General features: G+C 46.5%; 1 protein-coding gene across 2 annotated transcripts in view; it reads left to right on the top strand.

Annotated features, from left to right (window-relative positions):
• The first annotated feature begins 2,139 nt into the window (after positions 1-2,139).
• The window catches only part of snap25a (synaptosome associated protein 25a), a 33,749-nt gene continuing 11,391 nt past the window's right edge, over positions 2,140-24,497 (top strand). For both annotated transcript variants that reach the window (XM_030404702.1, XM_030404703.1), the window contains exons 1-4: positions 2,140-2,297; positions 18,001-18,144; positions 19,767-19,808; positions 23,651-23,699. In XM_030404702.1, coding sequence (XP_030260562.1) covers positions 18,073-18,144; positions 19,767-19,808; positions 23,651-23,699 — 163 coding nt within the window. In that variant the 5' untranslated portion in view covers positions 2,140-2,297; positions 18,001-18,072. The remainder of the gene's footprint in view (positions 2,298-18,000; positions 18,145-19,766; positions 19,809-23,650; positions 23,700-24,497) is intronic.

Below are 24,497 nucleotides of genomic sequence, written 5' to 3'. Positions count from 1 at the left end.
AGGCTGAGACAGCGCTGCTGTGATCACGTCACGCTGGGCGTCGTGTTTCTTTATCACAGTGAACATGTAGTTTGTTTTGAGCCGGTCCATCAGAAACCTTCCTGCTCTGTTACACCACATGTGGAGTAATCCACAGCTGGAAATATTCCCCCAATAGATCCAATATTTATTCCAGTTTGACTAATGTTGACTACAGACTACAACAGGCAGCTGCTGGAGACGATTAGCTTTCCGTGGGGAAGTGACGGACTATCAGACGGATGCTTTCGGTCCTTCGTTGCGTTTGTTGACAGTCACAAACATCTCGTGTCCTTGAAGGCTTGCTGCTGGAGTTCAGACTGTCTCAGTGGGGTTTTGTATCAGTTCCTGCACATCAGCGTTGGTGTCATTCATCACATTTCCTCTGTTATTCAGGAGAACAGGATGGCCTGACCTCGCCTGTTTGTCACCCCGCTTCAGATACACTTTCACCCACGTTCTCCACGGCAGCAGCCCGACCAGCGCTGACATTTAAAGATAAAGGTCAATATACTGTCGCAGCACTGCTGAACTTGTCATAAAATATAATCTACAGGATTCACTTCAGGTTGTACGTTAATACACAGCTCATGATTTAATCCTTCAGCTCAACTCAAAGTTATGTGGACAACACTGCCGGGTTTTGTCGCTGGCACCGACGATTCTGACAGATGGAACTTTTTATTTGGTCATAAGATTCTTTTTGTAACCATCTCGCTGCAAGAAAAAGTCTCAGACTGAATTCTTGCGAGATGCAAGTCGTTGCAGGAAGACGGTGGAAGGTTAAACTCAAGACTTTACTTCTGTAACTTATACGCATCACTGAGTAACACTGCTTCTGTTGCTGCGTTATTTTAGATCACACTACCTTGTTAAGCGTGACCCTCCCTCCTCTGCTTCTGATTGGCTGCATCCTGCCTGTAAAGATTGAACGGAGGCGAGATGTCTCACTCTCTCGCTAAAACAGAGCGTTCAAGTCAGTGAAAAGAGACGCTGCAGCGATGCAGCGTGTGAGAAAAATAACATGTTTTGTATGTAAATCTTTTCTACAGGAACCCCCAAATAAAAGTATGAAGCTGAGATTTAGCGTAACATCGTCCTCTTTAAGGTTTTATCTCACTGACGATGGCGTCCTTGCTACAGAAGACTCAGTGATGATGCAGCAGAGCGGCACACAGCTGGAGCCTGAACAATGTCCTCAGTGTCAGCAGGACTCGGATGCAAAATATGCATGCTGTCTTAATTTCTTCACGTTCTGATCTTACCTGAGGAAGCAGGAAATCGTCACCTAGCTTCATAGTTAGCTCTCCTCACCCTCAGTGCAGTGTGTAGTTCTGATGTTGGACTATTAAACACCTCCATGTTTGTTTTGTGGTAATTTAATGAACTTTAAGGATTTACAGTAGAAAACGGCCCCATATAAGTGACATCAACTAAAACAATGAAGGCCTTGAAGCTTGACTTCCACAGAGATCATCTTCCAGACCAGGATCAGGTTTTAAAACAGGACTCACGGCTTCACCACATCAGTGTTTTTAAATGTTTTACAGGTGCACGTCCTCGTAATCCCCAAACCAAACCAGCAGGACGAATCCAACGACCACAAATCAGTCGCCATGCGGAGGGACGTAACCACAGACGCCAACCGGTGAGATATATGATTAGTCATGCTGGATGTAAACAGAGTCAGAGTGTTGCGATTTAAAAAGTAAAATCCCAGATGTGCTTAACGTGAGAGCGACCCTGAGAGCGTGACAGTGCACGGCTGAATGAATTTACACTTTTTATTCAGTTGCAGAAGCTCCAACATGAATCCAGTGAGCGTGCCAGCGAGAATCAGAACCAGAACCTCCCTGTCAAACATATGAAAGTGATCCATCGTGAGGCTGCTGGATCTGTAAGACCTGATGAAACATTTCATATCAACAACAGAGATGTTTCAAACATCCACGCTGCTCCTCACAACACAGCCTGTGTGAAGTCTCTCTCCCTCTCTGACAGATATCTATTAAAAGCTGCTGCTGACGTCAAAAGTGTCCGCCATCTTTGACTAGAGCTGCACTGCTTTACTCCCCCCCTCCCCCCTCCTCCTCCTCCTCCCCCCTCCTCCTCCTCCTCCCTCCCTCCCATTGAAGAAGCAGCGAGGAGGACTCAGCCGACGCGCAGTGCCTTTGCAGCATCCCAGTCATATACAGAGAGAGAGGCTGGTATCGCTTAGCTGTGGGTATACGCAGACATTTCCTCCCAAACTGACTGCGGGGCACCGACACCAGGCTCAGGTAAGACCGGAGACTCTTTTCGCACTGTGTTTTCTCCTCGAACAGCCGGAATTTGATGCGTTTTGACGCGCAAACGTTATTTTTTCCCCGTTATTTCTTATTCTGGTCGGGATGTTTTCTGCGCGCTTCTTAATTCTGTTATTTGTGTTTTTTTGGGGTGGTGGTTTGACTGTAGAGCAGGATGTACAGCAGTGATGGCGGGGTGGATAGGAATAGAGGGTGTGAAGGAGAATAAGGAGGAGAAGGAGGAGAAGGAGGAAGGCGATGCGTGACCTCCCGGGTGATAAATCTCCAACACGCAGCGGATGGATGCGGTGCGCTATAATGCGAATGTTCAGGGTGGGCGTTTTTTCTTCTTCTCGTGGTGTTTGGGTACCTTGGACAGAGACACGGAGGATTAAAACCCCCTGAGGAGAGGTGGACTGGAGGTCTCAGCGGGTCCGTGCTGTGTGTGTGTCGGAGAGACGCGGGGCTGGTTCATTGTTTCCACATCAGAGCAGGTAGACTGCTGATGTCGCAGCAAGATGGTGAATCATGAATCAATGTGTCGCACTCGTGTCAGACAGAGAGAGAGAGAGAGGGGGAACACAACAGCATCAGCTCCCCCGCTGCTGTGGAGAGAGGAGTCGGGGGTGATTGCGGGTGGAGGGTGTCATGTGTAGTAAACTGCGCCATGGTGGAGGCGCTGGGAGGAGGAGGAGGGTGGCGGACACACACAGGAGGGAGGGGAAGGTCCAGCTCCATTTTATTTGCGTCTCTATACGCAGTCTTTGCCTCACGAGCGGGTAAAACATATATATATCTGTGACATATTTGCGTGACTGATGCGTGAAGGGAGCTCGAAGATACCCCGGTGCTGCTGGAGGAGGAGGGGGAGGAGGAGGAGGAGGGGGAGGAGGGGAGAGGAGCGCCGGGGAGGACCGTGGTGAAACCCGCACTATGACACCCAGCCTCCCCCCCCCCTCCCTCCTCCCCTCCTCACCCACCCACCTTCCCATCCTCCGTCTCCGAGGCGACGCACATCACTTGTCAGTGAGCCCCGCACACGCTGTCTGCCCGTCACGCGTGGCGCGCGGTGGCTCGGTACCCGCGCGCTCCATGCAGGCTGCGGACGCACTGAAGCAGAAGCAGCGCAGCCTCGTTATCTGTGTTACATGTGATGAAGTGTTGAGCTGTCTGGATGCTGCGGTGTACCGACGCCCCTGTGCGGCGCGTCACGCACGGACCCGGAGCCTCGTGATGCACACACAGACGCACGAGGCTCGGTTCGTCCTGAGGTTCGACGCTGCGGCAGATCAGATAGTGAGGTCCAGTTGATCTGTGATGACTGACTGAATGTTTGTCACATGCCTTCAGATCAGATTCCTGTAGATGATTTTAATGACCTTTAGATTAACTGATATGAAGCAAACTGATGTGAGATCAGCCTGCAGGGTTTGAACACTGACAGCTGTGAATTCATGACAATGGCAGATTCTAGTGAAGCTCCCCGAGGAAGCTCCAGTTGCCATGACCGCTTTATCATATGGTCTTATGCAGCGTGCACTGTTCAGACTGCAGAGAGGGAGGAAGACAGGAGCTGGTGGTGCTGATGGTGCTGGTGGTGCTGATGGTGGTGCTGATGGTGCTGGTGGTGCTGATGGTGGTGCTGGTGGAGGTGGGAGGGGGTTTCAGGCCTGTACTGTGATGGAGGCTGCTGCTGCTGCTCTCTGGATGAACGGTGACTCACAGCACCATCACCATCCGCTGATTGTTCGTTGTTCATTTCACGCCCCGCCTGTGTTGCACTCCTAAAGCCTCCATGATGGATGCTGGTGGATACTGAGCCCGGCCCGGCCCGGCTGGATGGCTGCGCAATGCGTGTTTTGGTGCAGGTACACCTCACATTTCATCCTATCCAGCAGCTCCCCCCCTCCCCCCCTTTTTTTGTAGGATTCAAGTGTTAATCAAGTTTGGTTATGCAAGAAGCCAAAGAGATGAAGAGCAGCAGCATTGTTTCCTGCAGCGGTTCTGAACAGGCCCAAACAAACCCACGCAGCTGAAGCCCTCCAACGCACGAATCCTCTGACACATGTGAGGGACGTAGTGAGACCAGACTGAAGGGTTTCTGTCCTCCAGCTGCTGGTCAACACAGGAAGACCAGCAGACACCGTCAGCACGGCTTCATTAGGAAGAAAAGGTTTTATTTCATGTGTTTGGAGTTTACTCACAAAAAACACACGAGTCTGAATCTGAGACGAAGGACTGCAGAGGAAGCAGACATCATTCTCTGCTCAAGGGCATTTTTGGAGTGCCCTTGAGCAGAGAACTGGACCACTGCCTCGCTCCCTCCTCTGTAAACTAGTCTGGATTGTGAACTGCGGTAAAGTTCCTCTCCGTCAGTGCAGCTCAGGTTTTTAGCTGCATGACAAACAGAATCAGCCTCATGGATTCAGCAGCGCTCGTTCTGCTGCTGTCGCATTAGCAACTCCCAGAATAATAACGCTATCGGCTGTCAAGTTCGCTGTTTACTTCTCGTCTTCTGGCCCGTCTTTGGTTCAGAGTCCAGGGCCCGCGGAGACGTGGCGGTTCTGTCAGAGTGTGGACTGTCTGCTTCTAGAAGACATCATTTATTTTATTTTTGTCTGAGCAAAGTCACTTTGCCCAAAGATTTCTCTTTTGTTTGGTGAGCACTGGAGCTCGAACTGCCGATATATGATCAAGTGCAACATCCAGATCTGAGGACTGCCGTTATTATCTGAAGTTAAATGTGTCACAGTGTGTTAGCGACGTGTTGCAGTGCTGCAGAGATGTCTGACCTACAAAGCTTCTCCTCCAGAAGTGATACAACACGTTAGTTTGAGGCCACACCATCACGATTTTACTAATTTTACATCGCAATGAAAACTGTGATGTAATAATAATAATAATCTTGAATTATATCACAATCGAAATATCAGTTCATGACCGTAACATGCAGCACAGCACAGGTCTCTTCACATGACAGCTTCTCCCATGTGACTTATTTCCTTTAAAATATATTTTTCAGCTTCACATATTCTCCTTTCAGCAACGTAATATGATTATTTAACTGCCAGATAAATGACAGATTCTCGCTGAACGACGAAGGGAAACAAACACAACCTGGTATCACAGCAGGGATCCAGGCTAGCTGTTTCCCCCTGTTTCCAGTCTCTAAGCTAAGCTAAGCTAAATGGCTGCTGTTGTTGAGCTTCAGACGTGAGAGCGGTATCAATCTTCTCATCCGACTCTCAGAAAGAAAGTGAAGAATCACATTTCCCCCCCAAAAAAAGTCCTCCTGTAAACTCAACAGGACGTTGGAGCGCTGATGTAGAAGAAAGACAGCATCGAGTCGTTCGGAGGAAAAAAGGCAAAGAGTGTTTATTTGGTCCCAGATGACTGTGAGACGAGTCGAGCCTCTTTTTGTGCCCAGTCAGCTCTCGCGGGTCAAACTCTCACTTTCTCATAGACACAAAACAAAACAGAGAAACAAAATGGCCGCCCGCCAAGGCCTCGAAGCTGTGGCGACGATCGCTCATCCAACCACATCGTTAAAAAATACGTTTTTTAATCTCCATCTCTCTCTGTGACACGGAGAAGAGACGCACCTCGATATGTTGGATGTCACGTGTGTGATTGTGTGGTTGCATCGTGTCGGCAGGTGAACGAGTATTAATGGAGACGTGTTGTGGATATAAAGCACAACTTCTCTAAATTTAGCTTTATTCATCTTACCTCTCACAGACGCGATGTGACAACTGTTCTCTCCGACTTCTGAAGCTTTTCCTGGAGCTAAAAATAAAATAAAATAATAAAAACCCTGCAATGTTTTTCTGTGTCTGTGCGGCCGATCCTCAGCGCTGTCATCGTCCTGCCATCTGTCCTCTCTCTCTCTCTCTGCTCTCACAGGGTTAGAATATTATTCTTTTGATTAACAAGAAGGAATCTAGGCAGGGATAATGAAAGTGATTAGAACAGAGAAGAGAGAGCGAGATGGAGAGAATAAAACACAGGCGAGAGAATCTGCCAAAGTGAGCGACTGCCAGGTGAAATCACACCGATGGACATGTAACCAGAAAATGTCCTGAATACAAGCAGTTAGAAATAACTGGAATATATATATGTTTGTTTTGAAGGTGAATTCCAAATGATAACCATCAATCAGACGTACAGTTCTGGATGTTTTCCGCGTTCTCAGCTTCAGGTCTCGGGTGTTACTACGCGTGCCGGATACGCTGCAGACGGATCGATCCGCAGCTTCACGTATCACTTTCACCGCAGCATTAAGAGTTATTCTACTGTAAATCATCCCAACACAACCTCCTCCGGCAGAATAAAAGCATGTATAGACTTCTTATCCGCGCGGCAGTGAAGCATGAAGTCACCAATTAATCTGCTCGGGTCAACATGAATGCGTCCTCCGCCCTCTGCGTTACATGGCATTGTGTGCTCAGGTGCAGGGACAATGCCGCTGTATCAGTCCTCTGCAAACATGTGCAGCGAGGAGACGATTTCATTCTCCCAGCAGTGTGTGTGTGGTTGTGTGTGTGTGTTTCTGGTGATGTTGTGTAATTTACGATGCTGCAGTGCAGCTGACGGAGGTCGTCGGTGCAGGTCGGCCTCTGCAATCAACCTTAAACATCCGGACCTGAGTGGGAGAGAAGAGCGCAGGATATCTGGCTTCATTCTGTGTGATGTGAAGCTTCATTGTGCAGCTCACGTTCACTGTCAGTGTGTGCAGGATGAAGACGGCATCACGCTCTGGACGAAACCATTCAAATCTTTTCCTTCAGATGCAGTGTTGTTTTCGTCGACGATGACGATGACAATGACGAAATTACTTCGTTGACGCCCATTTTTTCATGACGATAACGAGACAGCGACGAGATAAACGCGGCTCTTTGACGACTAAAACATGACGAGACGTGTGTGAGTTTTCGTTGACGAGACGAGAATGGACGTAAATATTAGTGGATGGTCTGTCAGACATTCAAAATGCATGACATCTCTGCTTAACGTTCGTTGTTCACTTGCTGTTGTAGCAGCAAGCCAGTAACGGTCGCTACTTTCAAATTAAAAGCCCCCCGCTAAGACCCAGTTCTAAACTCAAATAGGGTGCAATGTAAAGCTCTTATTTTGAAGACAAATTCATTGTCACTTTTTTTTTTTATTGAACAATTTAAGTGTACAAAAGCACAAGATATAGAATAACAATCAGCACATTTCAACTGTTTTTTTTCATGAATTGATGCCCGACTTCATCATACAAGAGTGTCACACATAAGTTGTGAAAATAGCAGATGTGTAGAAGTTCAACACATTGCAACATATTGTGAGCTTGTAGATCTTTTTATTGACCTAAATTAATTTGATAAAAGACTATACTTCTTCTTTTGTTGTGTTTTTTTAACTTAAACTGACTTAAACCTGTTTGAGTTTTTGTTGACTAGAACTGGACTGAAACTATCACATATAGAAGTGACTAAAATTTGACTAAAACTAAAAAGCATTTTAGTCCAAAAGACTAAGACTAAATCTAAAATGCCTGCCAAAAACAACACTGTTCAGATGTTTGTGTTGTACAAACGTCAAATCATCGGGAGATTATTAGTTTTTCAGTGAGAATGAAACCTGTGAATGATTTGTGTCAGTCACAGTGAGTTACTTTATACCGTATCGTGCAGCTGTAACTGTGTCTGAGTCACAAACTGCTGCAGGAACTGATCTATAACACAGCAGCATTAACGTCCACACAGTCTTACAGTGAGCATCAGTGTTATTGATCCTCTGAAACTCGCCTCCACCCGCTGCACCTTCACACCTGACTGCTGCTCTCCATGCTCAGACTTTCTCTTCTGCAGTTTGAGTCGTTTAAGAATGACGAGAGATGTCAGAATCTCTTCTTCCATGATAGAGAACATTAAAGGCCGTCGGCTTTTGGACCTGATTCCAAAGAAAACGTCACGTTAGACCAAACAAACAAAATCAGCCCTCCAGACAACCATCAGCACTGAGTCAAACATTTAAGATGTTAAATAAACATTTATTTATCCACAGAAGTTTTTCTTGATATTTCAGTTCTTCGGCGGCTCGATCAGATTAAAAAACAAGATATTTTTCCTCTCAGAAGGTTTTTTTCTCGTCCTCTGAGACGACTAATCGCTTTTTAATGTCTTTGTTTTTATGACTCCTCAAATATTCATCAGGCTTTTTAGTGTCCTGACTACTAAAACGTGGGACTCATTGTAAAGCACTGGCCCGGTTCTGTTGGACTGTAACTGGACCTCTGTGGATCTGTGACTCACGTCTTCAGTGCTCTCATCTGGTGTCGTTATCCCCGACTGTACGAATTCGCTCCAGGCCAACAAGCTGTGACCAGAGGCCTGATGAAGAACAACAGTATTGATTAGGGCGTCACAGTTTGATGCTCTTCTCCCTGCGGCGACGCTAAAACGTCAGGGATTCTTCCTCCTGCGGCGGGCCTGAGCGCCTCCTGCCTGGAATTCCTTCTAACGCGCAGATATAAAAAGGACCTCTGCTGTATTTTTCACCCTGAGAGCCTTCGCATCTCTCCGCCCTGACGTTTATTGCGTCGTAAAACATGAGAGCTTGTGCGTTTAATTCAAAACAGGCTGCAGAGGCCTGTGCAGAAATTGCCTGGTTGATTGTCGGTCATATGTTCGTCCACACCGCCAAACCCAATCGCACTTTTTATCCTTTCAGTTTTACTGCCCACCAGCACGCCTCCCTGTCATGTTTTTCATGTCAGACCTCTCTACGGGCCTCCAGCAGCCTGAACGTCATCTGTAATAAAACTCTGTGGTCGGGCAGATGATGCAGACTGGACCCGCTTTCATCCAGCGAGCGCTCGGCTGAAGGGCGTTGGTGGTCTGCTGTGCATACTGATGTGTTATCTTCTATCTCCTCCTGGTACATATGAGCCCTCTGCTCTTTAAATTAAACACCTCAGTCGTCACAGCGGAGACGTTCTCGTCTTGTCTCCTCGTCTGTTGTTCCTTCTGCTGGCTGATAAAGAGCCACGCTCCGATAATAAGCAGAGGAACGAGGGGACAGTCGGCGCCAAATCACCGGCCTCGCCCTCGTCTTCACCGCCCCGGTCTGATGCACCAGGGACGCCACCTTGAAGAGACAATAAATGGGACGATGACATTGCTTTGTACGATAATGGATGAACTGTGGAGCAGCTCACATTAACATACACACAGGTCAGCAGCGGTTGTTCCTCGAGCTGTTCAGAGGGAGGAACAGCGTTTATGAGACGAGGCGTGACTGGAATACCGAGCGAGTTCCGACCCGTCAGCGACGCGCTCTTTCTCTTTTGTCCCCGACGTTTCCAGGAGGCTGTAAACTGCAGAGCCGCACATCCCAGAAACGACCTCGCTCTCCATCACGATGATAAAACTAATTAAACTCTGAACCGCTCTGACCCGGACGTGTTCACTCCCCGCTCTCACTGCCTCCTTCTGCTTTACCACATCCCTCGACATCCTGCCCGAGGCGTGGACAGGATACGTCTCGTACCATTTACTCACGTGTCGTATGACGTGCCTCGTAGGATACTGTGAGCAGATCATATGGTATAGCCTCAACTACCCAGTGGTCACTGCGCTCATCAGTCAGATGGGAGTTAATCCAAAAACACCTCCACGTGTGTTTTTCTTCCCGTCTTCACCAGAATCTGCGAGCACAGATCAACAAAACATCACTTATTAAACATGATGTTCTTCTTCTTCTGTACCCAAACTGTCAGAGCACCGTGATGTCATCATGCCACGGGCAAAGACTGATGATAATCGCTCAGCCTGTGTGAGCAATAATCATCAGTCTAATACTGTATGTATGGAATCATTTATAGACAGTAAATCTCAAGAATGCAGCCGAGCTTTTTCTATTTACAGTAACTCAAACATGCAGACGGGTTCGAGGCTTTTATGCAATTAGTTCAGACCTGTGTGCAGTTGTGATTGTTGACAGGGTTCAAATCAAAGGGACTCATGATTATTTTCATCATCAACGCTAACGTTAGCTTGCTAACATTCTCCGAGTGGCATTATGCTGCATTCCATTAACCCTGGAAGTCAGAGGAGGGAGTGACGTCACGCTCAGATCGACCTCTTTCTGCTACATTAAGTCAGAAAACCTTTGTGGTGCTCCCAGTCGATAATGATGTATTATGCTGTGTTGTGCACGTACAGACAGACACCGACGTGCTTGTAAATTCTATATTTTATCCACTTTATTCCGTAAACACCCCGATACCTGCCATGAATTATGGCCGCACCTTCTGCTGCTTCCTGTCACACAAACGTACCTGATGTTTCACATGAACAGGTACGAGGTGAGCGACTTTATCTAGTGAACTCCAGCTCAGCCCGGTTACAACCTCGACAATCATGAGACTTCCTGCTGGTTCCCAGGAAACTCGTGAGTGGATTACACTACTGTTGAGCAGCCATCTTGGACTGACTCCGAGTCAGAAATATGACTTCTTGCAGCTTCCAGTTAAAATTTCCAGCTGAGAATGTGGAGTTAGCAGGTATAACATGTATCATGTTCAGCATTTTCAGTGTAGCGTGTTAGCGTGTTAGCATGCTGGGCAGCAGGGCGGTGCAGCGGTTAGCACGGTTGTTCTCCCCATGCCTGCGTGGGTCCAAAGACGTGCAGGTTCGGTCAGTCGGTCACTCTTGACCGCCCGCAGGTGTGAATGTGCATGACTGGTTGTTAGTCCTGATACAGGACGACAGCCCCGTGATGAGCCGGTTCCCCGCCGATCGCCCAGTTTGAGCTGGATGGGCTCCAGCCTCGGTTCATGTCGTGTGCTTCACCCTCGCTGTCTCTGCAGTGTGATCCTGTGTCTGCAGCAGGAAGCCTCCACTGTTGTGATCCTTCCCCTCCTGCTCTTTAGCCACGTGTCTGTGAGATGTGTACGTTACAGCGAGGCCGGATGAATAAGTGATGGGGTCTTGGACTCCTCAGGTCAATAATGCATGGCCTCCTCTGTGGAGCGGCCGCTGGGATGTCGCTGCAGCACTTAGCGGCAGCTCCTCTGTGCAGAGAGCGCTCCAGCTGTAGTGACACTCGGACTTGTTGTGTAATGTTACATCACTGTTGTTATTGTTCAGGCTCGCCGTGGTTCCTGGAACGGTAACGTTATCTTCACGTCACGGCTGTAACGTGTTGGAAGAGGGAAAGAGGAAGTGTTGCAGGCCACAGAGCGATTCTTCCTCCCAGCCTTTTCAACAGCATACATATCATTTGACATTACATTTAGTGTCTCGTCTGTGGCCGAATGACGATTCAGCTGTGTTAATTTAAAAAAAAGGAACGCCCACTCGATCTGTTTCACTTCACTGCCTTTGTCACCGCGGTCGTCTGTCAGGAGTGATAACAGCCGGCAGAATGAGGAGCTGTAGTAACGTCACAATTAAGACTTTAAAATTTATTTTTACAACAGGAATCAATCTCTGATCTGACACTGTGCCACAGATAAACGCCAAACTACCAGACCGGACGTCAACCTTTAGATCCAGTTGTTGGGGCATGAAAACAGTGAAAGCATCGTCTGAATCTGTGCGCATCATCTCGTCCTGAGCAGAAAACGAGACGCTGTTTCGTCTCCGTCGGCTTTTAAAAATCTGCTGCAAACTTTTATTAATCACACTGGAGTGAGTGTTTCACGTGACGGGAATCGTTCATCAGACGCTTTCCTTCAAAGACGGTTCATCTGTGAGAGATAAAGAGAGATGTTTGATGCAGAGACAGAGACGCTGCCTCTGAAAGGAAAACTGGAAAGCAAACAAAATGGCAGCCGGCACGCACGCACATGAAGCCAGAGCAGAGAGACGCACACATCTATTGTCTGTCTTACCTTCATGTTACGTTTCTGTCACAGGCTGATCGCAACCGCCAAATATTTACACAGATAGGCCATAAAAGGGCTATTACGTAGCAATAATGGCACAACATTTACACAAGCAGGCTCGATTGTGTGAGGGGAATATTTTCATCATTATATAATATATTGTTACAGCCAGGACATGCCGCCTGCTGCAGGACGGGACCTGGAGATCTGACTGAGGTTCAGACAAATACTTACTGATGCGTGAAGTGTGTGTGACGTGTGTGACGTGTGTGTGATGCAGGTGAAGAAGAAGGAGGAGATGCAAAGATGGAAAGACAGGGAGAAAAATAAGTAAAGGGCAGAGGAGAGGAGTAATATTAAAGAAGAGAGGAGGAAGAGAAACGAGAGAGCTTGTAATCTTCCCCAGGTGGGATGTGATTGGACAGGCGATGAAATATGCCGTCGTCCGGGCTGGAATGTGCGGGGAATGGAAATGAGGGCATCTTCATATCTGTTGGTTATTGTTCCCGTGGTGATTACAGCGAGCTGTCAGCACACGTGAAGGATGGATGGAGGTATCTCGTCCTACACAGAGAGCCGTTCTGCAGGCTTTTAGCTGCTTTATTGCTCATTCAGTGATTCAGAACGCAGCTGATGAACACTGTGTTTCTCCTGTAACGGCCCTGAAACCTGTGAAACCCGCCGTGCTCGTCATACATCACGTCTTACTGCGTCCGCACCAGCGCCAAGACCTGAATCATGCTGCTAATCAGCAAACCAGAAACACGGACGTAATAAAGCGTGCGTGTATACACAGTCAGAGATGAGTTTATGCTTTTAGTGCTCCGAGCTGCAGCCTCGCTGTGTAAATGTAATAACTGAGAGGGGATTTTTTTATTTTTCAGTCCTGGTTCTGTTCTTTATGGCTCTGGTTGTGACTCGGGGTGAGAAGGTCGCAGTAGAAACTGTTTCCTGTCATAAGTGTCAGCAGCAGGTGACGACAAGGTGACAGAAGCACCAGGGCAGAGTGTGTGTGTGTGTGTGTGTGTGTGTGTGTGTGTCAACACAAAGCAGCAGACACACACACACAGATGGATTTGAAAATGATATGATGGTTGTTGATTCTACTGGATGTTTACCCACAATCCTGTGCGTCACCACATGGAGAGAGAACATCCTGAGTCACCTGAGTGGAGGAAAGGATCTCATTTGACTGAGCAGTATTTCTTAATTACCACATTATTATTAGCACACTACATAATATAAACTTTTAATTCAGGGGTTCCTTAACTTTCCCTCTGGAGGGCCGAAACTAAAACTTACTATTGGAGAGGAATCATATCCCACGTTCACTGAGGTGACTCACATTCTCTCTGTCTGCTGCGCTCGGATAAAAATATATAAATATTTATAAATAGAGCTCCTGAAACAAAAGATTTTTATTACATATTTGTATTATTTTCAGCAGAAACACAGGCACCACTTTTTGGTAACTCATTTCTAATCCGGAGACAAAGAAAAGAAAAGTTCAGACATGTTGACTTCATGTTTTTATGTAGGAACAGTTTGATGATGCGATTGATAATCATAGATGAGCTGATGAACCAGGTTCAGTGTTCCTGGTTTGTCTTGTCCTCCATTTAATCACCCAAACTTCTGACATTCTCTCAGTAATTAGTCGAACATTAAAAGTCCGGCCGGCATTAATCAGACGGGAGGCTGCAGGTGATGAGAGGGATAAAGACACTGTAATCATCAGTGTGTCCTCTGTATTATCTTCTCTCAGACATTTCACTCCGTGTGTTGGTCATTCTGCTGTACTGGATCGGAGATAAACAACATGGCCGCTCATTTCTTACCTTCTGGGTGTCGACCAGCCTGAAGTGACGAGCTGTTGAACCTGCACACAGATCACAAACCTTCTACAACACAGCATCGTTTTACACTCTCATATCCGTGTAGGACGTCGCTGTCGGTGTCTGGAGTTGACTTATAGAATTATAAGTGTAAAAACAGACACATTGGCCATAAAATCTGTATATTTTGAAGCAGGCCAGATGGATTTACAAGATCACATCATCACGTGATGTCATGAAACCAGCTGCCTTTGGAGGCGGTCCGAGGCCTTTACGTTCTCCGGGGCTCTGGACCATGTTCCCTCGTCTTCTTTTAGCTTCAGCAGCATCACATGATGAAGGTCATTCAGTGAGTAAATCCTCAGGATTCAATCAAACGCTCTACAACAAGCCTCATCAGTGATCCCTGAAACTGAAGTTTAAAACAACCAACAAGCAGATTTCACATCCGTTCTGCACGTTTGTTCAATGAACAGCTAAAAAACAAGTTTCTGATCACCGGTGTTTTACTTCTGCTCATGAGGAAGCCTGGCGATGACCTCGCTCCTGTGGCGGCGCCGCAGTGCTGACGGCGGCGAAGATGCAAAATGTGAAGCTCGTAATCGAGACGTCAAGTAAAATGTCAGCGCGGCCTGTTAAAACTTAATTGCTTGAAATTTGGTTGCGTAAGCGGACGGAGAGGCGACGATGCCCCTCTCTCTCTCTCTTCCCTCAGCGAGTCGTCCTGGAGATCCGACTCCGTTCAGACATTAGGGACTGCGCAGCCCGGTCCAGTTGGAGTTTATATAACCCAACATGGCCGCCGCTGTTGTGAAACGATGCAGGATGGCGAGGGGAAGGAGGAGAGGGAGGGAAATCACAGACATCAGAGCGAGGGATGTATGAATATAACTGGATCTGATTCAACATGCACAGTTTTTATCTGCATGCATGCCGGCAGCTCTCTCTCCCCCTCAGTTATGTAAACGGGCCTGTGAATTAACGCCGTAATAAACAGAGACCGTTCACAGCGTCCGGACAGAATCAGCGCCGCGCAGCCGTCGATCTCAGGACGTGTTCACGACTGAGTCCACCTGTGGAGATGAATGCACATGAATCTATAAATCGCCCCGGGAGGTTTTAATGATTCAGACTGCGACGTGCTGTGATATTTCCCCTGACAGTAGAATAAAAAAAAATAAAAAATGGCTTCATATCTGGTGAATGTGCTCAGCAGGAGCTCCGGATCCAACCCGACTGCTCGGGATGTGCAGGTGTCACACCTGACGTGGCATCTCGTTATGTGTGATTGTGCAATGAGAGAGATTTTTCTATGATATTGCCATTTCAGTACCTCCTGCTGTAAGGATTAGTGGTCTTATAAATAAACTTAATCACCTTAAAACATTGATTTGTTGATGTTAATCTGCTGGATTCGATCTGTGTGTCTTGTGAAATGTCTTTTAGACGAACGGCGTCTGAATTTCAAGGGTTGCGAATGGCCAGAATGGTTTTAAAGGCGTGTTATTTTATTAACTCATTTATTTCTTTCTCTCATTTACCTTTCTACCTCTAAGCCCAATCAGTAGACACAGAAATATCTTGAGTAGATTTGTCTTTTTTTGGAAAACGCGGGCGCGCACAGGTACGTTTAGATCCCCTGGTTGGTCGCTGCAGGTTGTCTAACTTCGACTCGTGTTTGTGATTTGAGTTCTGGGTGTCTGACCTTCTTCTGTGACTGTGGAATACATGTATAAACTGATTTATCATAAGTTTGATAAGGTAGCCTGAAGGGTTCTCAGAGCTTTTTCATTAAAACTGTAAACTGCGTTAATTAAAGCGGTGGAGGAGGAACCGAAACTGTAAAGATGCAAAAACACTGAGAGGAACTTTACGCTCACATGATGATTTCAGTGAGTTTGTCACTGCAGGTGAGACTTTTCACAAATGTGTAGTGTTAATGTGATTATGGCTTCTTCAGACAGAGCGAACTTTGAGCCCAGGAATAACAGAGAGGAGACATTTTTGTTTTTTCTTCATTCAAAACAGGTCAAGTAAAGATTCTCTAAGCAACATTAGAGCCTCACAGCACAGAGTTCAATGTGCTCAGTGTCGACCTAATGAATTTTAATCCAGAGGTGTAACGATACGTTAATCCTGATCGATATATCGCTTCAGTGATCAACGACCCAACAGCATCGATGCAGAGAGAAAACATCGAATCATATCACCGCCATCGTTAAGATGCGCCCTTATTTTGAAATTCTGTGTCCCAGTTCCTTTGTCAAACCATATTTTAGTTGCTTTTTGTGAGTTGATATAAATGTAACTGGTTGTCTTAAATGGACAAATGATGTCATCTCATATTGATCTCAGTCTCCTGTATCCAATCCAATCGAAAATCGTATCGTGACAGACTTTGTGATATCGGAAAATATCGTATCGTTTCCAAAGAATCGATATGATGTCGTATCGTGATGAAACCTGAGATTTACACCTCTTGATTTAACTCTGCACTAACTCAGAATATCTGAGTAAAACTGTCGTGACGATGAGAGCCCGACTGATGTATCGATCAGCTGTTCCTGGTCTATCACAGATGTATCGGTGATGTCGGATATGTCGTCCAGTATGCACAAATTTGAAGTCTAAATAGTGGCCAATAAATGAATATCAAAATGTTTTTACTCCCTGATATTGGTATCAGTGTTGGCCCGAAAGATCCAGTGTCAGGCTCTAACCGCGACTCTTCAAGAGCAGAGATAAACGATTCTAAATCCTTCGTGGAGCTGCAGCTTTGTGCGGATTCTCTTCGTGTTAAAATCAAAAACATCACTACACAAATCTTCTTCTGTTCACACGAAGCCTTTTTGTTTCCCTGAGGATGTTTATTAAATATTTCAGCCCCGCAGCTGATGATTCATCGTCGCTGTCGTCCCTGCAGCAGGATCATCACGCAGCCACACAACTGTGGAGATGGATTATATTGGATTCTTATTGGTTTAAACTATTTAAATGCTAATTTGTGAGAAAAGTCTTGCAGCCACATTCGTTAAAAACCATAAACTCATCGCACACATCACAGGTTGTTTCGTGACCATCTGTAGAATCAGCTTCGGAGGAATCTAACGCGTGGAGACGGCCGACCGTTTGGGATCGCAGCTAACAGGGCTAACAGGGCTAACAGGCTGTTTATGTCTGTCTGTGGCTAATCCTCCAAAATCCCAGTCAACTCTGTCTGAGACTGGCATTCCTCTGCAAACATCAGCTCCCTGCTTCCCTCCTCATTCGCTCCCCAGCAAACAAACACTGCGGCTTCTTAATCCTCAATTATTCAGCCGGCAAACAGAAGCTGTCGAGACAGAGGCGGCTACATTATCGCTTTTATCTGTATTTATTTTATACAGTTTCAAATTGGAAATGTGTTGCGTGCCGTGCTGTCTCCTCGGTCCTGTGGAGTATATTTAGCATGTAGCACCTCGGGCTTTTAGCTGCTGATGTTATCCAGAGCGACTTGAAGCCGGCGGGCAGGGAGGAGGAGGAGGGCATCACCTTGCTCAAGGGCATCTTGACGTGGCACATGCGTGATGATGAATGTATTAACTAACTGATAGATAAACATGATTTACAGGACACGTTACCGCTAACTTGTCTTCAATAAGTCACGAGACGATCTGCAAAAGTAAGCATGCGTTTCTATAAACGTGCATAATCTATTTGACTTTGGTAATTAAAGTTTTCAGGGACACTCTTCTGCAAACATCGTCTGTTCTCATCCTCCATTCAGTGGCAGCGACTGTTTACGTGTTCTCATTGGTCAGATTGCTTCAGAGAGGAGAACGTGGATGTTTGATGCTGTCAGGTTACGGCTTTGATTTCCAGAATAACTGCGTCTTACTTCTTATTCATTTTGTCGACTATTTCGATCATCAAATCATCCAACGTATCCGCCGTTTGTTCTGCAGCATCCTTCATCTGTTGTCTTGTGTTTCCTCTTCTCTTGCAGCCCTCCCCGAAATCCCACTAGGATCTTCTCTTCCCTGTTGGAGACCCTCTCCACCCCCCACATCCAGCAGCCATGGCAGATGACGCGGACATGCGCAATGAGCTGTCAGACATGCAGCAGCGCGCCGACCAGCTGGCCGATGAGGTGAGGACGACACGCACGCACACACACACACACGTGTTCATGCATACTGACATCCTCACAGAGACAGAAGACGCACAGAAATGACATCCTGAAACTCTTTAACGTGAAGGACAAACACTGAGAATTTGCAGGATAAATATTCAGTATTGGATCAAACAGACGAGAACGTTTCATAACCTCACAGTGTTTGAATGCAGAGCAGCATGTTAGTGTCTGCCTCGGGCGTGTGTGTGTGTGTGTGTGTGTGTGTGTGTGTGTGTGTGTGTGTGTGTGCAGGTGATGGGAGAGTATACCTGCAGCTGACTTTACATAACACTGCATGTTAACATCCAGAGCGTGTGTGTCGAGAAACACATGAGCACAGACATGAGCGAGGATCTACAAAACTAATTGTGTGAATGTGTGTGTGTGTGTGTGTGTGTGTGTGTGTGTGTGTGTGTGTGTGTGTGTGTGTGTGTGTGTGTTGTCAGAGTGAGAGAGAAGGTCTCAGCCCGGCCCGGAGCAGATAAGCCCCTCACCCCTCCAGCTTCACATATGACTCACACTGGCACAGCTGAGCAGAATATTAAACACACAAAGACACACACACACACACACACACACACACATGCGTGAACATAGGGCATGCACAAAATGGCGGCGTTGGAATAACAGTTCCAGCCTCTGTGGCAGCGACTTACACGAGCTCTCAGCTTCACGGAGAGGACGGCGGATCAGAGAGCGCGAGCAGAAGCGTCACATATATCTGAAGTGCTGTTTTGGGGGTCGATAGACGTCCGGTGAAAAAAGAAAAGATGAAATAATTAAAAATGGGGGAAAAAGGGGGAGAAAGAAGACTGGCTACATGAGAAATGGCAGCTCAAACTGAGGATGCTCCCCCATTCGATTTCTTACCCAACCCCCCTCCTGCAGAGCCTGCAGCGCTCCGGGGGGATCAGCGGCGTTCTCAGCGAGCACAGCGAGGCGAAGCTGTGTCATTGTAAGAAGGATGAGATATCACAGAGCGCCGTCCCCGCCGAGTGGCTCTGAAGCCAGGCGCCTCTTAGGGAGGCAGTTTGAACGTGCAGCTACATATCTGTCAGCACACAGGCTGATGACTGACACCCGACGGTCCGGGGGAACGAGGAGCTAGAGGAGAGAATCAGAGCACGAGTTTATTACAACAGTGTGGTTAGTTTTATTGGGGGAGCGACTGTAATCTGGAGGAAACCTCTGGTGGATCTCAAACACAGACATCTCAGGATTCAGTCACGGTTCCCGTCATAAGGTCGTTCACATCGACACTCAGAGAGCGGACGGTCTGTCGGCGTGCGTTCATGTGGAGTTCAAGTCGATTACCGTCGACATTGATCCCTGTTGTGTCCCGCTGATTGTTCAAATTGACTCCAGTTTGTTGTGACACGCGCTCGCTTACACTCCGCTCGATCAACACACAACACACCACACACACCACACACCACACACCACACACACCACAGACACATGCTGCTGTTATTGTTGTGTAAACTCCTGGAAGACTTGAGACTTATTTTATACATTTGATGTCAGACTTGTATGTTTCTCCCTCTGATGTGTCGTGTCATCTCAAACAGAAACTAACTCGTGTCTTTCTTCCTCCACAGTCACTGGAGAGCACTCGTCGTATGCTGCAGCTGGTGGAAGAGGTGAGAAAAATATGTGAAAAGTTGAACTCATGCACAAAGTCGGAGATAAAATACGGCGCAGCACGGATGAGAAGTAAATGTAGTCTGTCGAGTCGCAGACACACTTTGGGAAAAGATCTTCTTCATGCAGGCGGATAAATGTTCCATCAGAAAACATTATTTACTGTCTTAGAGAAAAAGCAAGGTGCCATTTAATGTATTTCCTGTATTTACTTCCTAATAACATCTGTGCACACTTGACATTATGAATCCTTCGCTGAGATAGAAAGCTTAATAATGATTCTGTCGTTGTGCGTTAGTTGTGAATCTGAGGGAGTTTGTACACAACGTCCTCATTATTCTCACTTCACGACAAACAACGGCACGCTGTTCAAACCCTCCAGCAGCCGAGAGCGAAGCCCAGCTCGTCACTTAGCAACACACATGAAGACAGTCGGAACCAGACGGTACCGAGGGAACCGCAGAGAGAGGCTCCTTGTTTTCTGTGGATGAAGTAAATATGTAAGAACCGTGTGAGGTTCAGGACCGCTGACGACACGGTGAAGCACAACACTCACCACAAACATTCAGCAGACGGACGATCCTCTCTGATAAAGTCTGATAAAGTTCAGGAGAGACGGACGTCGTGTTCACACTGAGGGGAGGGTTTTAATATTGTAGGAAATGTGTGTAGTTAACATTCCTGCAGAGAGAAAGATTATAAAACAGAATCCAGTCTCGTGTCTGTTAACTTAACATGGAAGCTGGAAGCTGGAGGGAAGTTAAACCAGTAATCCAACTAGCAGCAGCTTGTAAAGATCAGTAATTACCAACCAAGCTAAGCTAAGCTAAGTGTCTCCAGGCTCCGGCTCGTTGTTGAACGATGGTGGTGTCAGTCTTGTTATCTGACTCTCAGAAAGAAGTGCTGAACTTTTTCTTTTTCGCAGAGATTTGAAGACGACTGAATCCAAGTTCAAGATTTAGATTCTGTTCTCAGTGCTTGAATCCATTGTTCTCGTCAGGGAGGACAGTCGGCCGAGTGTTGGCATGGCGTCAGAGAGGAGGGGGGGGATACACACACACACACACACACACACACACACACACACACACACACACACGCACACACACACACACACACACACAGATGAACAGACTGTGTATTTGCTCGTACAGAGAGAAGAAGAAGCGTTAGAAAGCTGTGGGCGGTGGCGTCTGACGGGCTCTCGCTGCAGATCTCAAGGTCATATTTATAATCGCTCCACATATGTCGCCGCGCAGCTCCGCCCCACCGCTGTACCGCCGGCGGAGAGAGACTGCAGGCGAGGCAGGCGGAGGTGGAGGAGAAAAGGAAAAGTTTGCTGCTCCATCCTGCGGTTTAATAGACTGTCAGGAAGATGGAGGAGGGCTGAAAACCAGACATGGAGCTGCAGAGTCGACTGAGAGAATACAAAGAAGTGGAACAGATTAGAATTGTTCCTGAGGTTTAGATGTTTACATGACTGTTTAATGACTTCACTCAGGAGTTCTGATATCCAATCAGAGCTTCAGAAATGTGTTGTAATGTAATCAGCCACTGAGACGATGGGCTGGAGAGGAAACAATCATTAAACCAACGTTTGGATTTAATGTTGAAGGAATCTTATTTCCTACATTCATGTTGGTTTCTTATTGCAGATACGCAGCACACATTCTGTGGAAATGCAGCTGACTGCAGCTCAACTCATGTTATTTTTAGTGATGTAGCTTAAAATCACTCATTTCAAAGAAGAAGGTTTCGTTTTTGCAAGAGCAGAAATCATTTATGTGGCAGCGCGCCGACTATAATCTCTAATCCGTCACTGGACGTACATGAAAGTCTTACACATTTTTCAAACTCATCCGGCAAAATGTATGAATCTTTTCACCGATCCGCATCGAGCCGGCGCCGGTCCTGTTCGGGACCACGGCTGATTATTCCTCCGAGTTTCCCCAGGGGACACATTTGGGACGGAGGCTCGGTGATTTACAGAATAATTTATACACCACAGGTTCCTCACTGCTCCCCGCTCGCCTCTGAAACATCAATGTGGCTCTCCTCCCAAACTGCTGAGGAGGCGGGGGGAGGGTGTGTGGAATAATCTGTATATGTGCCTTCAACTGTGTGTGTGTGTGTGCGCTCGCTGTGACACACCATAATCTTATTTAGGCCTATCAGGCTGCAGCAGGTGCCTCGTCGCTTTGCTGTATTTCTAAGAAGCAGAGCGTCGGATGTGAGCGAGTATCTGTGTCCTCCTCCTCTTCACACGCAGCATCAAAACCCTGCAGCCGACCCGCCTCTCGCTGACCAACAGCTTCACTGCTGCACTCAACAGCAGTGAAGCTGTTCAGACGGGTCAAAACCACAGGAAGGAATTAAAGTGAGAGCCTGCAGGGCCGACAGACGATCAGCAGACATCTAGTTTTTAAATTAGGAGGAGGTAGAAGAGGATTTCCTTCCTCACACTGGAGGTTACAAGCAATAATAAATCCTGGTCCAGAGGTCGAGCAGCTGCTGGCTCGGAGACTGAGGGGGTGTTTAAGATCCTGGGTTATTAATTGGGTCATTTGTGCACAGAAGTCCGATGGCAGGCTCCTCATTTTAATGAGAACTCTGCTTCTCTGTCAGCGTTATTATTGTTAATCTCCTGAGGGCTGATTCCACGTTTTACTGGCTGAAGGCGTAAACGGTCGAATCAATACCGGCCTGGATGCTGACGCTGCGGGTGCAAAATATTCTCATCCAGAGAGGAAACATCAACAAAAAGATGCCAGCGTTTTGTGATTTTGAATTAATTCAGCTGTCTGGAATTCATGAGAGACTGTTTGTGACTCAGAGCGATTTACGAGGCAGTTACAGTTAGAAAACAGGTGTTCTCTGCTCGGATTTTAAGATGCGTCTCCTCAACAGTTTGGGAGCCATTTTCTTTCTTGCAGATCACATCCCTGCAGGAAAAACCAGCACCAAAACACAACATATGCTGGTCTTGCTGGTGACCAGCAAGACCAGCATATGTTGTGTTTTGGTGCTGGTTTTTCCTGCAGGGATTCTCACAGCTCTGTGCTAAATATGAAGCTTAAAGACTAAAAGCAGGATGTAACAGCCGGCTTACTTCTGTCCAACACCGTCAAAGGTTCGATGTGTAAGAACTGGCCACATATCAAGTTCATACTTAATCACACCAGCAGAGCGACCCCCAACTGCTGCAGCTAGCTAGCTCAGTTAGCCATGCTGCTAGCTTGCAGAGGTTTCTGACCAGGACTGGCCAGGGCTAGCTGGTTAGCATGCTAATTTTAACAGATATCTCTGCAACACAATACAAAGACATCACAATGTCAAAACTGCTGTTTCTTCACATTGTGTTTTTTAGTTTTAATTTATTTTCAACTTATATTTCTACATATTTCCCCTTAAAAGTCAGATATTGGAACACATTTGATTTTATTTAACTGCTGCTGACTGTAGCTTCAGATTTAGCGCACAGACTTGAGAGCGGTTCTAATCTTCTCATCCATCATATTTATTGACACGATGTCGAACTATTCCTTTAATATTCCTCGTCTCTTTAAAGCATTCAGCTCGAGCCGTAGCTTCTCCTCCCTTGTTCGAGCTTTACTGTCGTCAGTTGTTGTGTTTTCAGATATTATACAATGTAAAAAAGAAAATGAACAGTTTTCCCAAACTCTGCATGAAAAGGAGAATGTGAGGAGAAACTGCTGACGGTAGCTCATCGTCACTGACCTCTGTGTTATTTTATTTTCCCTCCATCACCCGTCCATCCATCCGACCCGTCTGTCCGTCCGACCCGTCTGTCTGTTCGACCCGGCTGTCTTCGGGGGAATAGAGCAAAGATGCCGGCATCAGGACTTTGGTTATGCTGGACGAGCAGGGAGGTGAGTGACCGAGTATTAATAACCAAACTATCCAACACAGCTGCTTGATTTAATCTGTATTCTGTTAAAAAGTAATAAATGATGAATTTAGTCACGTAGCAGCAGCACGAGGGGCGTTAGCATTAATGTATAGTTATAGTCATGTTTGTGTTAGATTTATGGTTTCAGAACATTTGTGAATGGATGAATTGTTTCATAAGCTTGTTTTCATTTTAAATGCATTTTCCAGACTAATTCATTTTTTCCCTGATTTCTTCAGAGTAATATTTCCTGATTTGGGTTTTGATTTTAACGCATGTTTTCTCTGATTGGTGCCAGTTTTAACTTTGGGGGATTATTTTTCTGTTCATCTTCCTTTAACCTTTTCTTTCCTTTGGCTAATATTTGTTTTCTTTTTTTAATTTCTTTTGGTTTGTCTAACTGCTTTTGATTTGCCAGAAGCTTTTCCTCTTGTTTTCATGAGCTCTCAGAGAAAGGAAAGATTCTCAAACGTGCCATAAAACAATAACAGAAGGATTATTAACTGCCAACCACCACAGTGCCAAAAACCCAACAGCTCAACACTGAGATAGTTTACTCATCATCCAGAATCACTGCCGGGTTAAAACATGCAGCAGCCCAATGGTGGGTTGACTTCTGGGCTGTTCCAGGTTCTGTTTGTGCCATAATCTCCTCTAGAACCACCCAGTAACCTGTGTTTGGATGTTAGAATGATTAAAAAGCAGTCATGTTGGTTGATGCCAACAGATTTGACATTTTATAGCAATACCCAAACAAATACGGCCCGGTTCTGGTCAA

This window comes from Sparus aurata, chromosome 22, assembly GCF_900880675.1.
Source record: "Sparus aurata chromosome 22, fSpaAur1.1, whole genome shotgun sequence".
NCBI classification, from domain to species: Eukaryota; Metazoa; Chordata; class Actinopteri; order Spariformes; family Sparidae; genus Sparus; species Sparus aurata.
Note: the sequence above shows the minus strand (reverse complement) of the source record. Positions and strands in the feature narration are given on the sequence as shown.